This window comes from Anolis sagrei, chromosome 4 (assembly GCF_037176765.1).
Source record: "Anolis sagrei isolate rAnoSag1 chromosome 4, rAnoSag1.mat, whole genome shotgun sequence".
Lineage (NCBI taxonomy): Eukaryota > Metazoa > Chordata > Lepidosauria > Squamata > Dactyloidae > Anolis > Anolis sagrei.
In genome coordinates, this window is record NC_090024.1 from 202,468,427 (window position 1) to 202,485,040 (window position 16,614).

A 16,614-nucleotide genomic window follows, 5' to 3' on the forward strand; every position below is an offset into this window, starting at 1 on the left:
TCAACGCCTCAGTAAAAATCAGATTCCGTTCTCATAATCCTTCTACCATTCCTTTGTTCATATATACCGTCTTCATGAGTTCAGTTGCCTTGTTGACCGAACGCCTGTTCATAGAGCCACGTCTTGACCTTCCTCCGGAACTCCAGCAACGAAGGGGCCTGCCTGATGTCTGCGGGTAGGGCATTCCATAGCCATGGGGCCACCACCGAGAAGGCCCTGTCTCTCGTCCCCGCCAGCCACGCCTGCGATGCAGGCGGGACCGAGAGCAGGGCCTCCCCGGACAATCTTAACGTCCTCGTCGGTTCATAGGTGGAGATGCGTTCGGAGAGGTAAGCAGGGCCAGAACCGTTTAGGGCTTTATAGGCTAAAGCCAGCACCTTGAATTGTGCCCGGTAGCAGATTGGCAGCCAGTGGAGCTAGCTCAGCAGAGGAGTGGTGTGCTCCCTGAGTGCCGCTCCCGTTAGTAACCTGGCCGCCGAGCGCTGGACCATCTGAAGCTTCCGGGCAGTCTTCAAGGGCAACCCCAAGGTGTATCCCTTTTTGCTTCATGGAATCTGATTCAAAACCTATATAATCCCAATAAAATTTATCAGAATTAGTAGTTTGACCTAATAGAGAATACATTAGCATTAATCAGTGAAATTTTAGGAGAACCAGCAAATAATTGCCACTTTCTCACATTAAAATTGTGGCATTACAAACATAACGCAGTAAATGTAAACCAATATATTTGTGGAGATACTGAGAGCTCAACTAGGCTCCCAAAATCTTCAAACCTTCTATTTATATTTGCTATTCACAGCTTCACCACCACTGGTCTGGCAGTGAGTCATGTCATCTTGTTGAAGTTACATAGTTCAACTTATTTTTCCTTACCCAGCTTCTGTAACTCACAAACGGTCAACAGTTTCCAATAGTCCAGCCTTTCCTGAGCAGCAGGTAGATTGATGTTCTTCCTGCATAATTTTCTTGTATTTAAACAATTTTAACTTGTCTCTTCTTCAAACCCCCTCCTATTTCCAGTCCTATCGCAAGTTTCATCTACAGCTTACCAAGTTTTTACCTTTCTTAGATGACCAAGTATTTGGAGCACATGTATATTTTTATCCACATATGCAGAGCAGTTCATGTGTGCTAAAGTTAATGTGTTCATAGTGCTTCCTATTAAACAAACTAGGAACTTTAAACCCTAGTATAACATCTTGGCCTGTTCTAAAGTTGGTAGCCATAGCTCCCCAGTTTCATCAAAATTATTGATTATACTCTCTGATGTGCTTCCAAAAAAAGAAAAGGAACTTAACTAATTCATTATATTATTTTATGCACCAGTATTTCTTTACAATTAATGAACATTTTCCACAGGAAAAAATAAAGCAGAAAAATTATTGGCACCCATTATTTGTGAGTTACTCTCCAAAGAGCCTTTGCAGAGGCCACAACAGTACTAATTAGGGATGAAAAGCAATTTAATTTAACATTCATTATATAAATGAATGTGCCATGGTGACACAGTGTGTAAAACTGCCAAACTGCAGAACTTGCTGCTCGGAAGGTCAGCAGCTCAAATCCAGGGGATGGGGTGAGCTCCCATTGCTAGCCCCAGCTTCTGCCAACCTAGCAGTTCGAAAACATGCAAATGTGAGTAGATCAATAGGTACTGCTCCTGCGGGAAGGTAAGAGCACTTGATGCAGTCATGCCAGCCACATGACCTTGGAGGCATCTACAAACAATGCCAGCTCTTCAGCTTAGAAATGGATATGAGCACCCCACCCCAAGAGTCGGACACCACTAGACTTAATGTCAGGGAAAACTTTTACCTTACCCTATAGAACCTATCTTGTTCATAACTTGGGGAGTGCATGTATGGATAAATTCCCATGGCTGCACAGATCAAGCAGTGGTTACAATGACCTAACCTTATTTTTCATAATTGTTTGTTGCTTCTTACTGAAGCCGCCCATAACAGTGCAGAGAAATTAAAGAAAAACAGAGAGGGAAAGCAAAAGCTAAGTAAAAAAGACAAACACTGATTTCCTCTATAAATGTTTCTTTTACCCCAAAGTCTGATGCCTTAAAAAGCACAACAACCAAACGAGTTCTGAATGATGCATCAATGTTCCAGTATTTAAAGCCACATTTATTTCTTTGCTGCTGCAGACGCCCTGATTGCTTTGACAGCAAAGGAATGGGCATCCTGTATGGCATCTGTCACAAAACTGTTTCTTTTTAATTATTAAACACAAACACACACAAATACATTTTATATTATATAAAACACTAACATGGGATCATACAAATGAACTACAAATTACATTAACACATATTAGCTACCAAAGAATACTAAAGGAAAAAAGAAAAATAGAGCAGAAGAACAGACTTGTATAGATAGCATTTAAATCTTCAGAAATTTATTATTTATTTATTTATTTATTTTATTTACTGTGCTTATAGACCGCTGTGTAAAATGGGCACTATTAAGGGTACCATTTTCCAAATGGTGGATTTATGAAAGAGCAAATAAATTTTGAGTTGGAATACATTGTATAATGGAGAAAATTGAACATTAAATTAAAACTTTATTTACTATGAGATTATAAATATAAAATGAAATAGGAAATCATTTTATAATGTCATCATCAACTATTCTTTAAACACTATAACTGATTGCCTATTTTTGTCGATTTCCCACTTAAGATGAGCCTATGAATGGGAGATCTCCAAATCACCTTATATAATCACCTATATTCCAAACAGCCCTCCTTAGGTCTTGCAAACTCAGAACCATGGCTCCCTTGATTCAGTCTATCCACCTGTAATGCACTCCTCTCTTTCTACTTCCTGCCTTCTACTTTGCCATGTTTTTTCTCTCTAACAGGTCAAATCTTATAACAATATGTTCAAAGACAACAATATCTTCCTGAATTTCTCTATAATCTTGAAAATTAGGTTTAGGTGGTGGTACTACATTTGTCTGTGAAGGTATCTCAGCTGTAGCCTAAGACACCTACATTTTAGCAGACTTCCTGAAATTTAGATAGCTTGTGTACATACCTCCTGCTGATACAAGAGGATTCAGAGGAGGCAGCATATCTCATACTTTGAGACTGCTCTTTTGAATCCATCTGGAAACCATCCATCAGTTCCTCCCCAAATAATTTAATCTTTTCCATCATGGAGTCTTCATTTAAAACTAAAGATGATTTTAAGGGAAGAAAAAGAAAACAGTGAAGTGGCTGAAAATTGGCCAAGCTGAAAAAAGGGATACTTCAAAAACAGTGTGGGGAACTCAAGATTTATGCATACATTGACTGCTGAATAAAATGGCACAGCAACCTTCAGATTTAGTGCCATTTGAAAGATTCTTTAAAAGTAGAGCATTTAACATGCTTCTTCTACCATATCCACAAGGGCTGCAGCTATTCTTTCTCCATGTCCCAATGTCCAACCCATCTAGTCATTAGAAAATATGCTATTTTATACTAGTCTCAATGATCACTTGAAGCCCTAACACCATGAAGTCAAGTGCAGGGATCATTACTGGTGGTCAACAAAATAACTAACATTTGTATCCCTGCATAAGTCAACTTCATGTATAACTCAATGGCAGGTTTGAGGACTAGAATAATGAATTTTGCTATGGTCTATGGCTAAATCAAAGGTAAACCTTAAGAGCCTGTAACAAACAAATATTCTCCTCTCCTTTAAAACAATGTATAGTGGAAACATATTCGAGAGAGGATCTGTTTATCTGAGAGGTTCAATGACGTATGTATATTGCATTGCTAATCTTGAAATATTTGAATTTCTACCAATAGGATTACGCAGTGGTTCTCAACCCGTGGGTCCCCAAATGTTTTGGCCTTCAACTCCTAGAAATCCTAACGACTGGTAAACTGGTTGGGATTTCGGGGAATGTAGGTCAAAACACCTGGGGACCCACAGGTTGAGAATCACTGGATTAGAATGTGACATGGGAAAAAAGTGATGGAAGAGAAAAACAAAGAATGCAACCTGCCTTTATTAGGGACCAGAACAAAGCCCTTGACAAGAGGCAAAACAGAGAAGTTGCCATCTCATTAACCCTTCCTCAGTCAAACTGGAGAAAAATTGGTCATCCTTCTTTGCCATTTTTATCTGCTCAAGTGGTGTTCAACAGCAATTGGAGGAGCCTAAAAATGCAGTGTGGACATTATTTTGGACTCTTGAGATGGAGTAGAATGGGGATGCTCATTTTTAATAAGGACTTACTGCATAATATACCTCTGAGGAGTAAAAATGGCAACTGTCAGGGCAGAACACAGAGAAATGGAAAGGAGATTCAGATGGCAAGGGAGTCAAGCACAGCTACCTGTCACCATCCTATTTATTTAACCTGTGCACCAAACACAACATACATAAAGCAAGATTAGGCCCGTCGCAAACTAGGTTCCTGCTGGAGAAAACCTTGCTAGCAAGTCCCTGACGTCATGAGCCTGCGCCTCTCTCCCCGCCCCTTTCTCTTTGCGAGCGTGGTTTTTCCTTTGCTAGGGCAGCATTGCCCGCATTTTCTCTCAGTTGAATTCTGCCAACTGAGAGAAAATGCGGGCAATGCTGCCCTAGCACAGGAAAAACCACGCTCGCATGGAGAAAGGGGCAGAGAAAGGGGCGGGGCGAGAGGCGGAGTCTCGTGACGTCAGGGACATGCTAGCAATTTTCCTCCCGCAGGAACAGAGTTTGCGACGGGTCTTAGACTGGAAGGAGGCATGAAAACTTGAGGGAGGAACATCAACAATCAAGATGACACCATACAAGATGACACCATACAAAACATTCCAAGCAAAGACTTGGAATGTTTACTGAAGACTGTTAAGGAAGGTGAATATCAAGAAAACAAAATGAATGACTGCAAATGATTTACATAACTTTAATGAAGATGATGAAGATTTTCCATACGTTGGCTCAGACATTAATCAAAATGGAGGATGCAGTCAAGATATTAGATAAATATGACTTGAAAGAGCAGCAATAATGGAGGTAGAACATGAAGTGTACAGATATGTCACTGAATACTAAAGTAAGGATTCTCCAGATGTCATTTTCCCCATTTTTACGTATGGCAGTAAAAGCTGATAGGAAGGAAATCAACTAATTTTGAATGTCACATTGAATAACAGTTCTAAGGATACCATGGACTGCTAAAAAGACAGACAGATAAATGGCTCTAAGAGCCGCCGTAAACTAGGCTCCTGCGGGAGCAAACCTTGCGAGCACGTCCTTGACGTCATGAGACTGCGCCTTTCGCCCCGCCCATTTCTCCGCCCCTTTCTCCGTGCTAGAGAAGAAAACCACTGGTTTTTCCTTTGCTAGGGCAGCATTGCCAGCGTTCTCTCTCAGTTGAATTCTGCCAACTGAGAGAGTACGCTGGCAATGCTGCCCTAGCAAAGGAAAAACCACGCTGGCACGGAGAAAGGGGCGGGGTGAGAGGCGGAGTCTCATGACGTCAGGGACGTGCTGGCAAGGTTTGCTCCCACAGGAGCCTAGTTTGCGACGGGTCTTAATCAAGCCATAATGACTAAACTGAAACTGTTGTACTTTGGCCATACCATGACTCACTAGAAGACAATAATGCTTGGTAAGTTAGAAGGCAGCAGGAAAAAAAAGATTGCATTACAGGTGGATTACACTCAATAAATGAAGCCACTGCCGTAAGTCTGCAAGACCTGAAGAGGGCTGTTAAGGATAGAATGCCATGGATGTGTATCATTTGTGAGGTCATTATATATTTTTTTATTAGTAGTATCCAATATTTTCTCTCTTAAAATAAACACAAAACGGCTAACAAAATGAAAAATGTACCATTTAAAAATTAATAAGGTAAAGTAGAGTTAATGGCAGTTAATAATAAGAATAGCTGCTGAAATTAGCTGAAAAGTCACAATGCAACTACCCAAAGAGACTGTAAGAAATGTCTGAGTATCTTGTAGTCAGTGCACACACTTCAAAATAATTTTTGCATCTCTGCAAAAATTAGAGCAGGCATCCTCAAACTGCGGCCCTCCAGCTGTTTGGGCCTGTTTTAGAGGTTGTCTACACTTTTCCCACCAAGGCTATTGTGATCATCCGCATGAAGAGAGAAAGAGGAGAGGAAATAGAACTATTAAGAGAAGGTAACCTTTTCTGAGGCAACAAACAGGAAACTCGATGTGGCAAGCAACAGTGTGAGTGTATCTGCCTTCAAGTTTCCTACTGACTTACCATGACCTCCTAAATTACATACTTAGGCAAGGAATACTGTATGTGTGAAAGAAGCTTAGATCGAGTCACCTTTGCTTGGCTGGTAATAGGAGTTAACCATACATGGATGAATCATTCTCTGCACTCTGAACATTAGTAATGCAGATGGTTGCATTGCAGAAAAATCCAGTATATCTTTTGCTTACGACTCTGGTTTATGGATCTTAGGGTTTTAGGTAGGAAAAATTGTATACGATCTTGGAAACTGATAGCATACCTATTCAATAAAATTGCTTTAGAAAAATATGATAGTAGCTGTGGAACATGGTCAGAGATTTCCATGTATTTTGTTGTCAAAGATACACTGCTGCTCAGCCACTCAAGTTGTAGTGCTGAGAAACATTTTCAACACTTAAGCAATTCAGTATCTATCACGTATCTTACTTAGGATTTTTAGTTACGTGAAACATGCCTTCCCTGTTTTCCTCTTCTTTCAGTATTTTCAGTGTTCTGCGCTAGTCAGAAAGTTAAACATCAATTATCCAGAGTAAATCTGCCAGGTAACTCATGTCCTGGAATCAGATCTACCGTTTTGCCATGTCACTTTTACATAATGACTTTATTATACCCCACATCACAAAGAGTGTGTGTTTTCCTTCTAATGCAAGTAAGAAATTGCAAACTACTATTACATTAGTACAGTTGATGGAAACATTTCTACAAAACTGTCTTTTCTGAAATTTCAGCTCCCAGTAAAAGGTGTGAAGACATGTCACCAACAGTGTGAACAGACAACCACACAACTTACAAAAAAACCCTCTAAATATCTTTACTTCTACTATATATAGAAATCCAAGGAATAAAAATGTGCATCCCTGAGCCAGATTTGAGCTAATACAAAGTAGATACCAATGCAACAATATAGGGAACTGATAGCAGAAAGCCCTTATCATGTAGCCGATTATGCATATTGCCAGTGCATGCTCTAAAGATGACCTGTGAGAAGTGTATGTAGTATCAACATATGGTTGCTGAAGAAGCTTTGTGTCTATTAGATCACCTTCACCTCTGCTTTTAAGAATACAGTATGCATACAAAAATTGGCTTGTTGTGGAAACAAGGATTGATGTCAAAGTTTCAGTTGAGACACCTTTTCCCCAACTATTTCAGTAGTGAATTTCCCTTCCTAGCAGCAGATTTATTTCACTTCCTGTTGTAACTGACTCCTTTGTAAGTCAGATCTTTGTAACTCAAGGATTGTTAAGTGTATACATACACTTAACAATCCCTGCTGAAATATCATAACACTCCATTCTATGACAACTCCTCTGAACTCTTTGAACAACGATTCCATGCTGATTGTATCTCCCTTTATTGCATTCAGTGTTTCCATTTACAGTATCTCCTTCCCTGAAATCTAACTAAATGAGGACATCATTGACATTGCTATTATCCTGCTCAAAAATATACTTTGGTTTTTGAGACCATGGAGAACTCTATTAGTGAAACTAGAAACACCCACTCCAAGCCCCTTACCTATTGCTTCCTGATATTCAGCTGTGCCACTCATATCTCCCACAGTCAAAATGTACTTCTGATATAATCCAATGCCTACAAGTGGCTAAACATTCCAGAATGGTAGCACTTTTAAAAGCAATCTGTACATGAAGTAAATATGAGGTAAACATTTACAGTTTATCTGTGAATGTTTATAATAGGAAGTCTGGATTTCTTGCCACATACAGGTATACCACAGTTACTGAAATAGAGGTATTTCTTTAGCATAAAATTTGGCACCAGAAGCAGGAATAAAAATGAGAGCACTTAAACATGTTTGAGCGAAATTGTTATTAAATAAACGATGTGCAGATGTGAAATGAAACAACCAGGTTTCTTTTCAAAATGCACTTAGGGATTATTTTTTATCACCAGCCTCCTGTGTCTTATGATTCTGATGGCCAAGCTTACCTATTTATGCCCTTTAAACATGCTGTGGGGAGCTGGTGAGATAGATCTATTTGCTCTCCCAGTTTCTTTCTGTTTTGCTGTTCATGCACATTAAAGTAAGGGATTCTGGAGTTGGCTGCTATTTACTTTGCCTGTTGTGGGTAAGTACACACAGCTACAAGATGATCAGCTAACGCAGAAGCCCATTTGTTCCCTACACAAACTTTATTGCAACCTAGCACTGAAAGTCTGTTTACCCAGCTGTTCATCATAATTCTCCCATTGCTAATCCTGGGGGGGGGGGGGGAATCACCTAGAAAGATTAGGAAAGGGGGGGGGGACTGTGCAGCTACGAAAAGACTTTGTAAAAAGGAGCTTCTTTGTTAAATGCTTTTAAAAACTGAGAAACATCTATATTACTTAGTGGCCCTTAACTATTGCGAACTGGGTAACGAGGCCCTGCTGTACCTGTTACCTCTGACTAACAAAAATGTGCTTCAAAACTTCTTGGCAAATAAATACAAAAGTATGATTAATGTTCAAAATGGTGGGGAAAAACAGTCTCATTACACAAAAGAAGATAAAAAGTTGAACATTTATGTAATGTTGTGTTTTAATAAAAACAGAATTAAAACATAATACTGTGCTTTTTTTGCACTGAAGGGGGTTCCTTTTAGAGTAGAGAGTAATTTCCTGATAAAAGAAATCATCTAAATGCATAGAACATGCATATTATAAAACTGGAGAGATTCCAGTTTTTTATTAGTAAATAATTCTAAATAAAAAATGAAGACGGAAAAGTCTCCTATTCTTGTTAGGTTGTCAAGCATATTTTGTGTGCATTGTGGTGACATGATAAGAAAAAGCAACCAGCAGTTCTAAATCAAGAACAAACACAACTACCCAAACTCTTATAAGTGAGAAATGGGATTTGAATAGTGCCATTATTCCAACGGTTAGTAATAAAATACTATTATTTTAGTATTATGACTATCAGATGATATATTGTTAAGATCCTAAAAGAGATGTGGATTAACTTTTGAAATATGGGACCATATACACTGAAATGCAATCAACTATGGAAAAGTAGTCACAAATCTAAAAGCATTGTTCAGGGAATACATTGCTAAACAATAATTTTCACAACTTTAAAGAAATGTCTTATAAGATTATCCACATCATAAATATACCACATTAATACTGATCCAAAAGACAGCATTTTCTAACTCGTTATCAACATATATAACAGCTGTATTTCTCAGATGTAAACAAGTTAAGATCACTGAAGAAATTTCCAAACTTTAGTCTTCCAGATGTTTTGGACTTCAACTCCCAGAAGCTTCAGCTTGGCCAATGATCAGAGTTTCTAGATGCTGAAGTACAAAACACCTGGAAGACAAGAGTATGTGAAACAAATACAACTTCCAATTCCATATTACTATGTTTCTTGAGGAAAATACTGCCTGCATAGAGCAATCCCATCACTCTTTGTGGAAATCATTCCTACTGTGAACTCCATTTCGCCTTTTATCCGTAGATGAAAGAGATATTTCAACAAGCCATCATTATTTAGAGATGCAGAAAGGCAAGAGCTTATAGTCTGGAAAGCTATCTATGAAAGGACTAAAAACAATAAGGAGAAAGGGTTGATACATTATAGCCATTTCCTAGTAGATCTATTATCTAGCAAGTAGAATTAATGTAGTTTGACACCACTTTAACTGCCATGGCTCAATGCTGTGAAATAATGGGAGTTGTAGTTTGGTGAAGCACCCAACACTCTTTGGCAGAAAAGCCTAAAGATTTTGTAAAACTACAACTCCCATGATTCCATAGCATTGAGCCATAGCACTTAAATGATGTCAAACTACATTCATTCTATACTGTGAAGATGAACTCAAGGTCGCTAAGGAAGGCAACAGGTGCAATGCACTCCAAACTGAGACTTGACCAAACTTACACAGGAAAACTTTCCAAATGTGCCCTATTTTTGACCAGGGACTCTTCAGCACTGAAGAAGTGTATTATGTGAACTGACGAGTTCCCACAACAATTGTATCTGTTGGTTTCATCGTTATATGTATGGCTGATTTGTATTGTTTTTTAAAATGTTGTGAGTGCTTTGGGTCCCATTTAGGGACCCATTTAGGTTTAACACAGCTGGTAAATCATCAGCAATTATAAGATCTATCAACCAAAAGGTTGCAAGTTCGAAGCCTGAGGTTGGCGTGAGTGGCCAACTGTCTAGCTCATTGTTTACCTAAGCAATTCGAAAAGAGCTTTAGCTGTGATTAGAGAAATTAGGTACCGCTAAAAAAGTGGAGGAGGTGTTTTACGACACCATAAAGAAGGAAGATCAGAGAATGCTGGGCGACCAAAAGGAAGGAGGAAGTCCTGACAGCTCTTCGTCATAGAGGATGGAGCAACAGCACCCCGTGGACTCAAGCCCATCCTTTCATGGCACCTCCTGTTCTGTTCTGTCTGTGTGTTGTCTATACAAAGCGGCATTGAATGTTTGCCATGTATGTGTACTGTGATCTGCCCTGAGTCCCCTTTGGGGTGAGAAGGGCGGAATATAAATAAAGTGTTGTTGTTGTTGTTGTTGTTATTATTATTACTGCAGTCACAGCTCAAGGCTAAGGAATCTGGTGAGTTGTATGATGTTCTTGTTGATGATGATGATTATTGGTTTTATTGCTTTTATTGGCTTTATGGTTGTTTTTGCCTTACAATAATTATTGTTTTCTGTTAATTGATGTTATTGCTAGAATTGCTGTTTTCTGTTAACTGATCTTATTTGTCTTATTGCTGTTATGTGATGCGGGCATCAAATTGTGCCTTGCTTTTGTAAGCCGCCCTGAGTCCCCTCCGGGGTGAGAAGGGCGGGGTAGAAGCAACGGAAATAAATAAATAAAATTACATTGTTCTATTTGGTTATTTACATCCTGCTTTCATCTCTAAGTGTCTCACACCAGAAGCAGTTTCTCAAGTCACTCCTGACACGGAAAAAGAATCTTTAAAAGGAGGCTCCACGCGGTTTTACAAGGGCTTTCAGATTTCCCTGACAAAGAGTGCTGCTGCCTCACCAAACTACACCTTCCCAGGATTCCACAGCATTGAGCCATGCCAGTTGAAGTGGTATCAAAAAACAATGATCCAGAATTGGAGGGAAAAACCACACCTGTGAGCGTGGGGGACTGATTACCATACCTACAGGCTGACTAGAAGCCCTAAAGTGATCCTCTATCACAGTGGTTCTCAACTTGTGGGTCCCCAGATGTTTTGGCCTCCAGCTCCCAGATATCCTATCAGCTGGTAAACTGGCTGAGATTTCTGGGAGTTGTAGGCCAAAACACCTGGGGACCCACAGGTTGAGAACCACTGCTCTATCATTCTAAATGTTTAGTCAAAAATGAAAAGAAAAAAAAAGGCAAAACCCTCCACACATGTTTTCAGGCTTTCCCTCCTTTGCCCTCCCCCCTCCCCCAAACTATCAACCTCAACATTTGCTCTGACAAAAAAAATTAAGTTGAAATCTTTGGATTATGATTCTGGATTATGTGATTTCAATGGTATATTAGGATGTTTTAAATTGTATATTTTAATTGTTTTAAATGTCAGTTTATGTTCTATGTTTAATATGATTTTAATGGTCTAATTTATAGTTACATTATCGTTTAGTTATTATGCTTTGGTTTTATATATATGACAAAAAAAATTGTGTCAGGAGCAACTTGAGAAACTGCAAGTCGCTTCTGGTGTGAGAGAATTGGCCATCTGCAACGACATTGCACAGGGGATGCCTGGATGTTTGATGTTTTACCATCCTTGTGGGAGGCTTCTCTCGCGTTCCAGGAATGGGGAGCCGGAGCTAACAGAGGGAGCTCAACATGCTCTCCCTGGATTTGAACCACTGACCTATGGGTCAACAAGTCCTGGTGGCACAAGGCTTTATTCCAGTGCATCACCAGTTGTGTTGGCATATGAATCTTGCCATTACTTGATGTACACCACTTTAAGTCCTCCCACGGGTAAGAAAAGCAAATAAATAAATTGTCAGGATTCCACAGCAGCTACCACACTGATTCCCCTTTGAAATGTTCATAGTTAGCATTTGCAGCATGACTGAAACCATATAGGCTTTGGGACCTTCTTCCAGCTTTTCTCAAGCCCTACAACAGTGGTTCCCAAACTGTGGGCCATGGTCCACTGGTGGGCAGTGAGACCTAAAATAAGGTCCACTGCTCTAGATTATTAACTATGGTTTTCTTTGGGCAAACAGATCACAACTACTGGATTGCATATGTTCTGTATCAGAAACTAGAGCAGATGTGGTCTATCTAGAGCAATTTTCTGAATCAGCACCCCAAATAACTAAACCAAATCTAAAGTTGACCAAAAACTGATTTGCAACCCTTTTAGTACTAATGTTGGGAGAGTGGTCCCTGGTCAAAGCAGTCCATGGCCAAAGCAGTCCGTGGTAAAAAAAAAAAAGTTGGGAACAACTGATGAAGGTCCTTTCTACACTATAGATTATCTGCTTTGAAGTGGATTATATGAGTCTACACTGCCATAGCCGAGTACGCACAAGATGGTCCCCAACTGTCTGAGAATGATGTGAGTTATAGTCCAAACTTGGGAAAATCTGACTCACGCCTTAAGTAGCATGGGAAGCGATTTTCTGATTGACAGGTCATAATGGCCACAATTGAGTCACATCCCTGCTTCTGTATGGAGAAGTAGCAATCGAGGAACATCACTCAATTACAATGGGCATCAAACAGCATTTAGTTTAAAAGAGAGACGTGTGTGTATGTGTGTCTTTTGGATATAGTTACATTTGAACAGCGGTTTATTTATTTTCATTTATTTTTGGAGTCTCCCTCCTCTCCTGGCAGCTTAAGTGGCGTCAAACTGAGTTAATTCTACAGTGTAGAGCAGGCATGAGTCAACTTGGGTCCTCCAGGTGTTTTGGACTTGAACTCCCCGCATTCCAGGAAAGGGCCTGAGGCTGTTAGGAATGCGGGGAGTTCAAGTCCAAAACACCTGGAGGGCCCAAGTTGGCCCAGGCCTAGTTCAGATGCCCTCCTGACCCGAGGAGCTCCTCCCCGCTCACCTCTCTTGCCAGGCCTCCCTTCGCCGGCGCTCCCCCGCCTCCCCTTGTGCGCCTTCTCCGCTGAGGAGGCGCCGCTGCCTCGGTCCGGGGGGCGGTGCCGGTGCCGGTGGTGGTGCCTCCGCTCGCAGTGCGCGGCCTGAGGCGGAGGAGGCGGCGGCGGCGAGAGGCTGAGGGAGGCGAAGGTGAAGAGGCCCGCCGTCGTCGTCGTCGCGGCGGGGAGCGGCTCCGCCTGAGCGGGCCCCAACAGGAGCGTAGTGGTGGTGGTGGTGTTGGCCTGCTGGCCCAGCTTGGCCCTCTTGCCGCCTTCCAGCTCCCCCGGCGGGGGCTTCCGCTTCCTCCCTCCCCCCCTCGGCCGGCCGGGCCGCTCTCCCAGCGGCAGCGAAGGCGTCTCCGCCGCGCCTCGGGACACGGCGCGCACCGCAGCCATTTCGCCGTCTCCCTCACACACATTTAAATGGCCCGAGCGCCAGGACGGACCGCGCAGGCGCAGAACGAGGGCCCACTGGGAAATGTAGTCCCGGCTTGGCGACGTCGGGCGCATGCTCGGCCGCGCGCGGGTGCCTGGGACAAGAGGTTTTCTTCGGAGCTCTGGGTAGTCGGAGAGGAGCGTGCGAGAAGGCACGCAGCGCGGGCCCGGTCACGTGGGCAGGGAAAGCGAAGGGGCGGGGGGAGAGGAACGCGCGTGCCTGCGTGGGCGGGGAGGAGAAGCAACTGAGCCTGCGCTCTTTGGTCCCTCTGTAGAATCTACATGCCTGGCAGGGAAAGCGACGGGGAGAATCAACTGCGCCTGCGCGCTTTGGGTCCCCCTGTGGAATCTAGACACTGAGCAGGGAAGGAGGGGAGAATCAACTGCGCCTGCGCGCTTTGGTTGGCCTGTGGAATCTCTATGCTAGGCAGAGAAAGGGGAGAATCATCTGCGCCTGCGCGCTTTGTGTCCCCTGTGGAATCTAGATGCTGAGTAAAGAAGGGGAGAAGCAACTGCGCCTGCGCGCTTTGGTCGCCCTGTGGAATCTATATACTGGGCAGAGAAAGGGGAGAATCATCTGCGCCTGCGCGCTTTGTGTCCCCTTTGGAATCTAGACGCTGAGCAAAGGGGGAGAAGCAATTGCGCCTGCGCGCTTTGGTCCCTCTATTGAATCTACACGCTGGGCAGCGAAAGTTGGGGGGGGGGGACCAAATGCGCCTGCGCGCTTTGGGTCCCCCTGTGGAATCTATTTTTACTGCCAAGGTTAAAAGAGTGGAAAGCATGCGCATGCGCAAAAGAAGTTTCTCGCTCATGAGGTAAACAACCTGCCCTTATTCGTCAATAATAATAGGTACCGTTTCCATTTGAGCAGAAGTTTATTGGTTATTTCTTATTTTAACAGTCTTCCTTCTCTCCTGTACCAGGTTGAGGACCCATTATCCAAAATCCTTGGGAGCAGAGTGTTTAGAGGTGCATCTACACTAAGCCTGGGCAAACTTGGGCCCTCCAGGTGTTTTGGACTTCCACCATTCCTAACAGTCTCAGGCTCTTTCCTTTTCCCCCTCAGCCGCTTTACATACAGGCAACAATTTGATGCCCTAAAGCACAATGTACACTTAAATAACTATTAAAATAGAATTAAAAATATATTAAAACAATTCAAACATTTTTAAAAATACATTAAAGGTTAAACACGTAACCCACAAGCATAATCCGAGCCATTCCAATGGTCATTGTGCATTGTTCCAAGTCTTATCTATTTCACAAGTTCTCTAAAGGCTTGGTCACAAAGCCACATTTTCACTTTCTTGCAGAAGGCCAGAAGGGATGGGGCTGATCTAACATCGCTAGGGAGGGAGTTCCACAGTCAAGGGGCCACCACTAAGAAGGCCCTGTCTCTCGTCTTTGCCAATCGCACCTGCAAGGGAGGTGGGACCGAGAGCAGGGCCTCCCCAGTTGATCTTAAACTCCATGGTGGTTCATAGAGGGAGATACATTTGAATAGATAAGCTGGGCCAGAACCATTAGAGCTTTATAGGCTAAAACCTATTTGCTACCAAATTGTGCTTGGTAGCAAATTGGCAGCCAATGGAGCTGATGTAACGGGGGTTGTATGCTCCCTGTACGCCACTCCGGTGAGCATTCTGGCTGCTACCTGTTGAACCAATTGTAGCTTCCAAACAGTCTTCAAAGGCAGCCCCACATAGAGCGTGTTGCAGTAGTCTATTCTACATGTAACCAGAGAGTGGACTACCGTGGCCAATTCTGACTTCAATCATCATTGTTGTACACTACATTTCAGAGAAGGAACTGGTAAAATCACCTCTTGAATGCTCCTTGACTGAGGAAATTCATAGTGATGCCATAGGTTGACAGTCAACAGACAGAAGATAAGCATTATTTTTTGATCGTGATAAAGGTCTCTTCTACACTGCTATATAATCCAGATAATCAAATCAGATAATCTAGATTTATCTGCTTTGAATTTAATTATACGAGTCTACCCTGCCATATAAATAAATAAATAAATATCCAGTTCAAAATAGATAATCTGGATTTTATATGGCAGTGTAGAAGGAGCCTAAGAATGAGGCAGATATCTACTGCTTGAAGCTATCTGATCAAATGAACTTGACAACTTATGCCAACTGAACCTTTGCCAAATAAGATCCTCACAAGTCAGAAAAGTCTTTGGGAAATGCTTATACCAAGTGAAATTTTGACAACCCTTCAGGTTCCACGAAGCAACACGTTGTTGATCTTGCAATGACCAGAAAGCCTTGTTCCTCACATTCCTCTGAATGTGAGCATTTTATGGGGCTGAGGAGACTTCATGAACCATTGCATAGGGAGCTGTAAAGATTCCTCTTACTTCGAAGTCTAATTGATTTTGCGGGGACTCGCTTCTGTGTAAAGTAAAAGGACCATGCAATGATCTATTATTGTTGTGATTGCTACATTTATTTATATCCTGCTTTCCTCCAAAATTGGGACTCAAAGTGTTTCACAGTTTAAAAGACCAATACAATGAAAAACAGACAGACGATAAATATTAAAATAAAATTAATATTAAAACATTTCAGATCTAAGTACAGAAATAAAATGCAATTTAAAAAAAGCTGTTAAACACAGTTCAATCACAGAATAATAAAGTTGGAAGAGACCACATAGTCTAACCCCCTGCCATGCAAGAAAAGCACAATCAAAGTACCCCTAACAGATGGTCATCCAACCTTTGTTTCAGAGCTTCCAAGAAAGGAGCTTCCACCACACTCTGAGGCAGAGAGTTCCACTATTGAATAGCTCTTACAGTCAGGAAGTTCTTCCTACTGTTCAGGTGGAATCTCCTTTCCTGTAATTTGAACCCATTGC

The 16,614-nt window shown here is 41.8% G+C and overlaps 1 protein-coding gene across 1 annotated transcript in view; it reads right to left on the bottom strand.

Annotated features, from left to right (window-relative positions):
• The window catches only part of RSBN1 (round spermatid basic protein 1), a 41,437-nt gene extending 27,604 nt beyond the window's left edge, over positions 1 to 13,833 (bottom strand). The window contains exon 1 of the mRNA XM_060772600.2: positions 13,278 to 13,833. Within this exon, the coding sequence (XP_060628583.2) occupies positions 13,278 to 13,818 (541 nt within the window). The 5' untranslated portion in view covers positions 13,819 to 13,833. The remainder of the gene's footprint in view (positions 1 to 13,277) is intronic.
• Between the last annotated feature and the right edge of the window lie 2,781 nt (positions 13,834 to 16,614).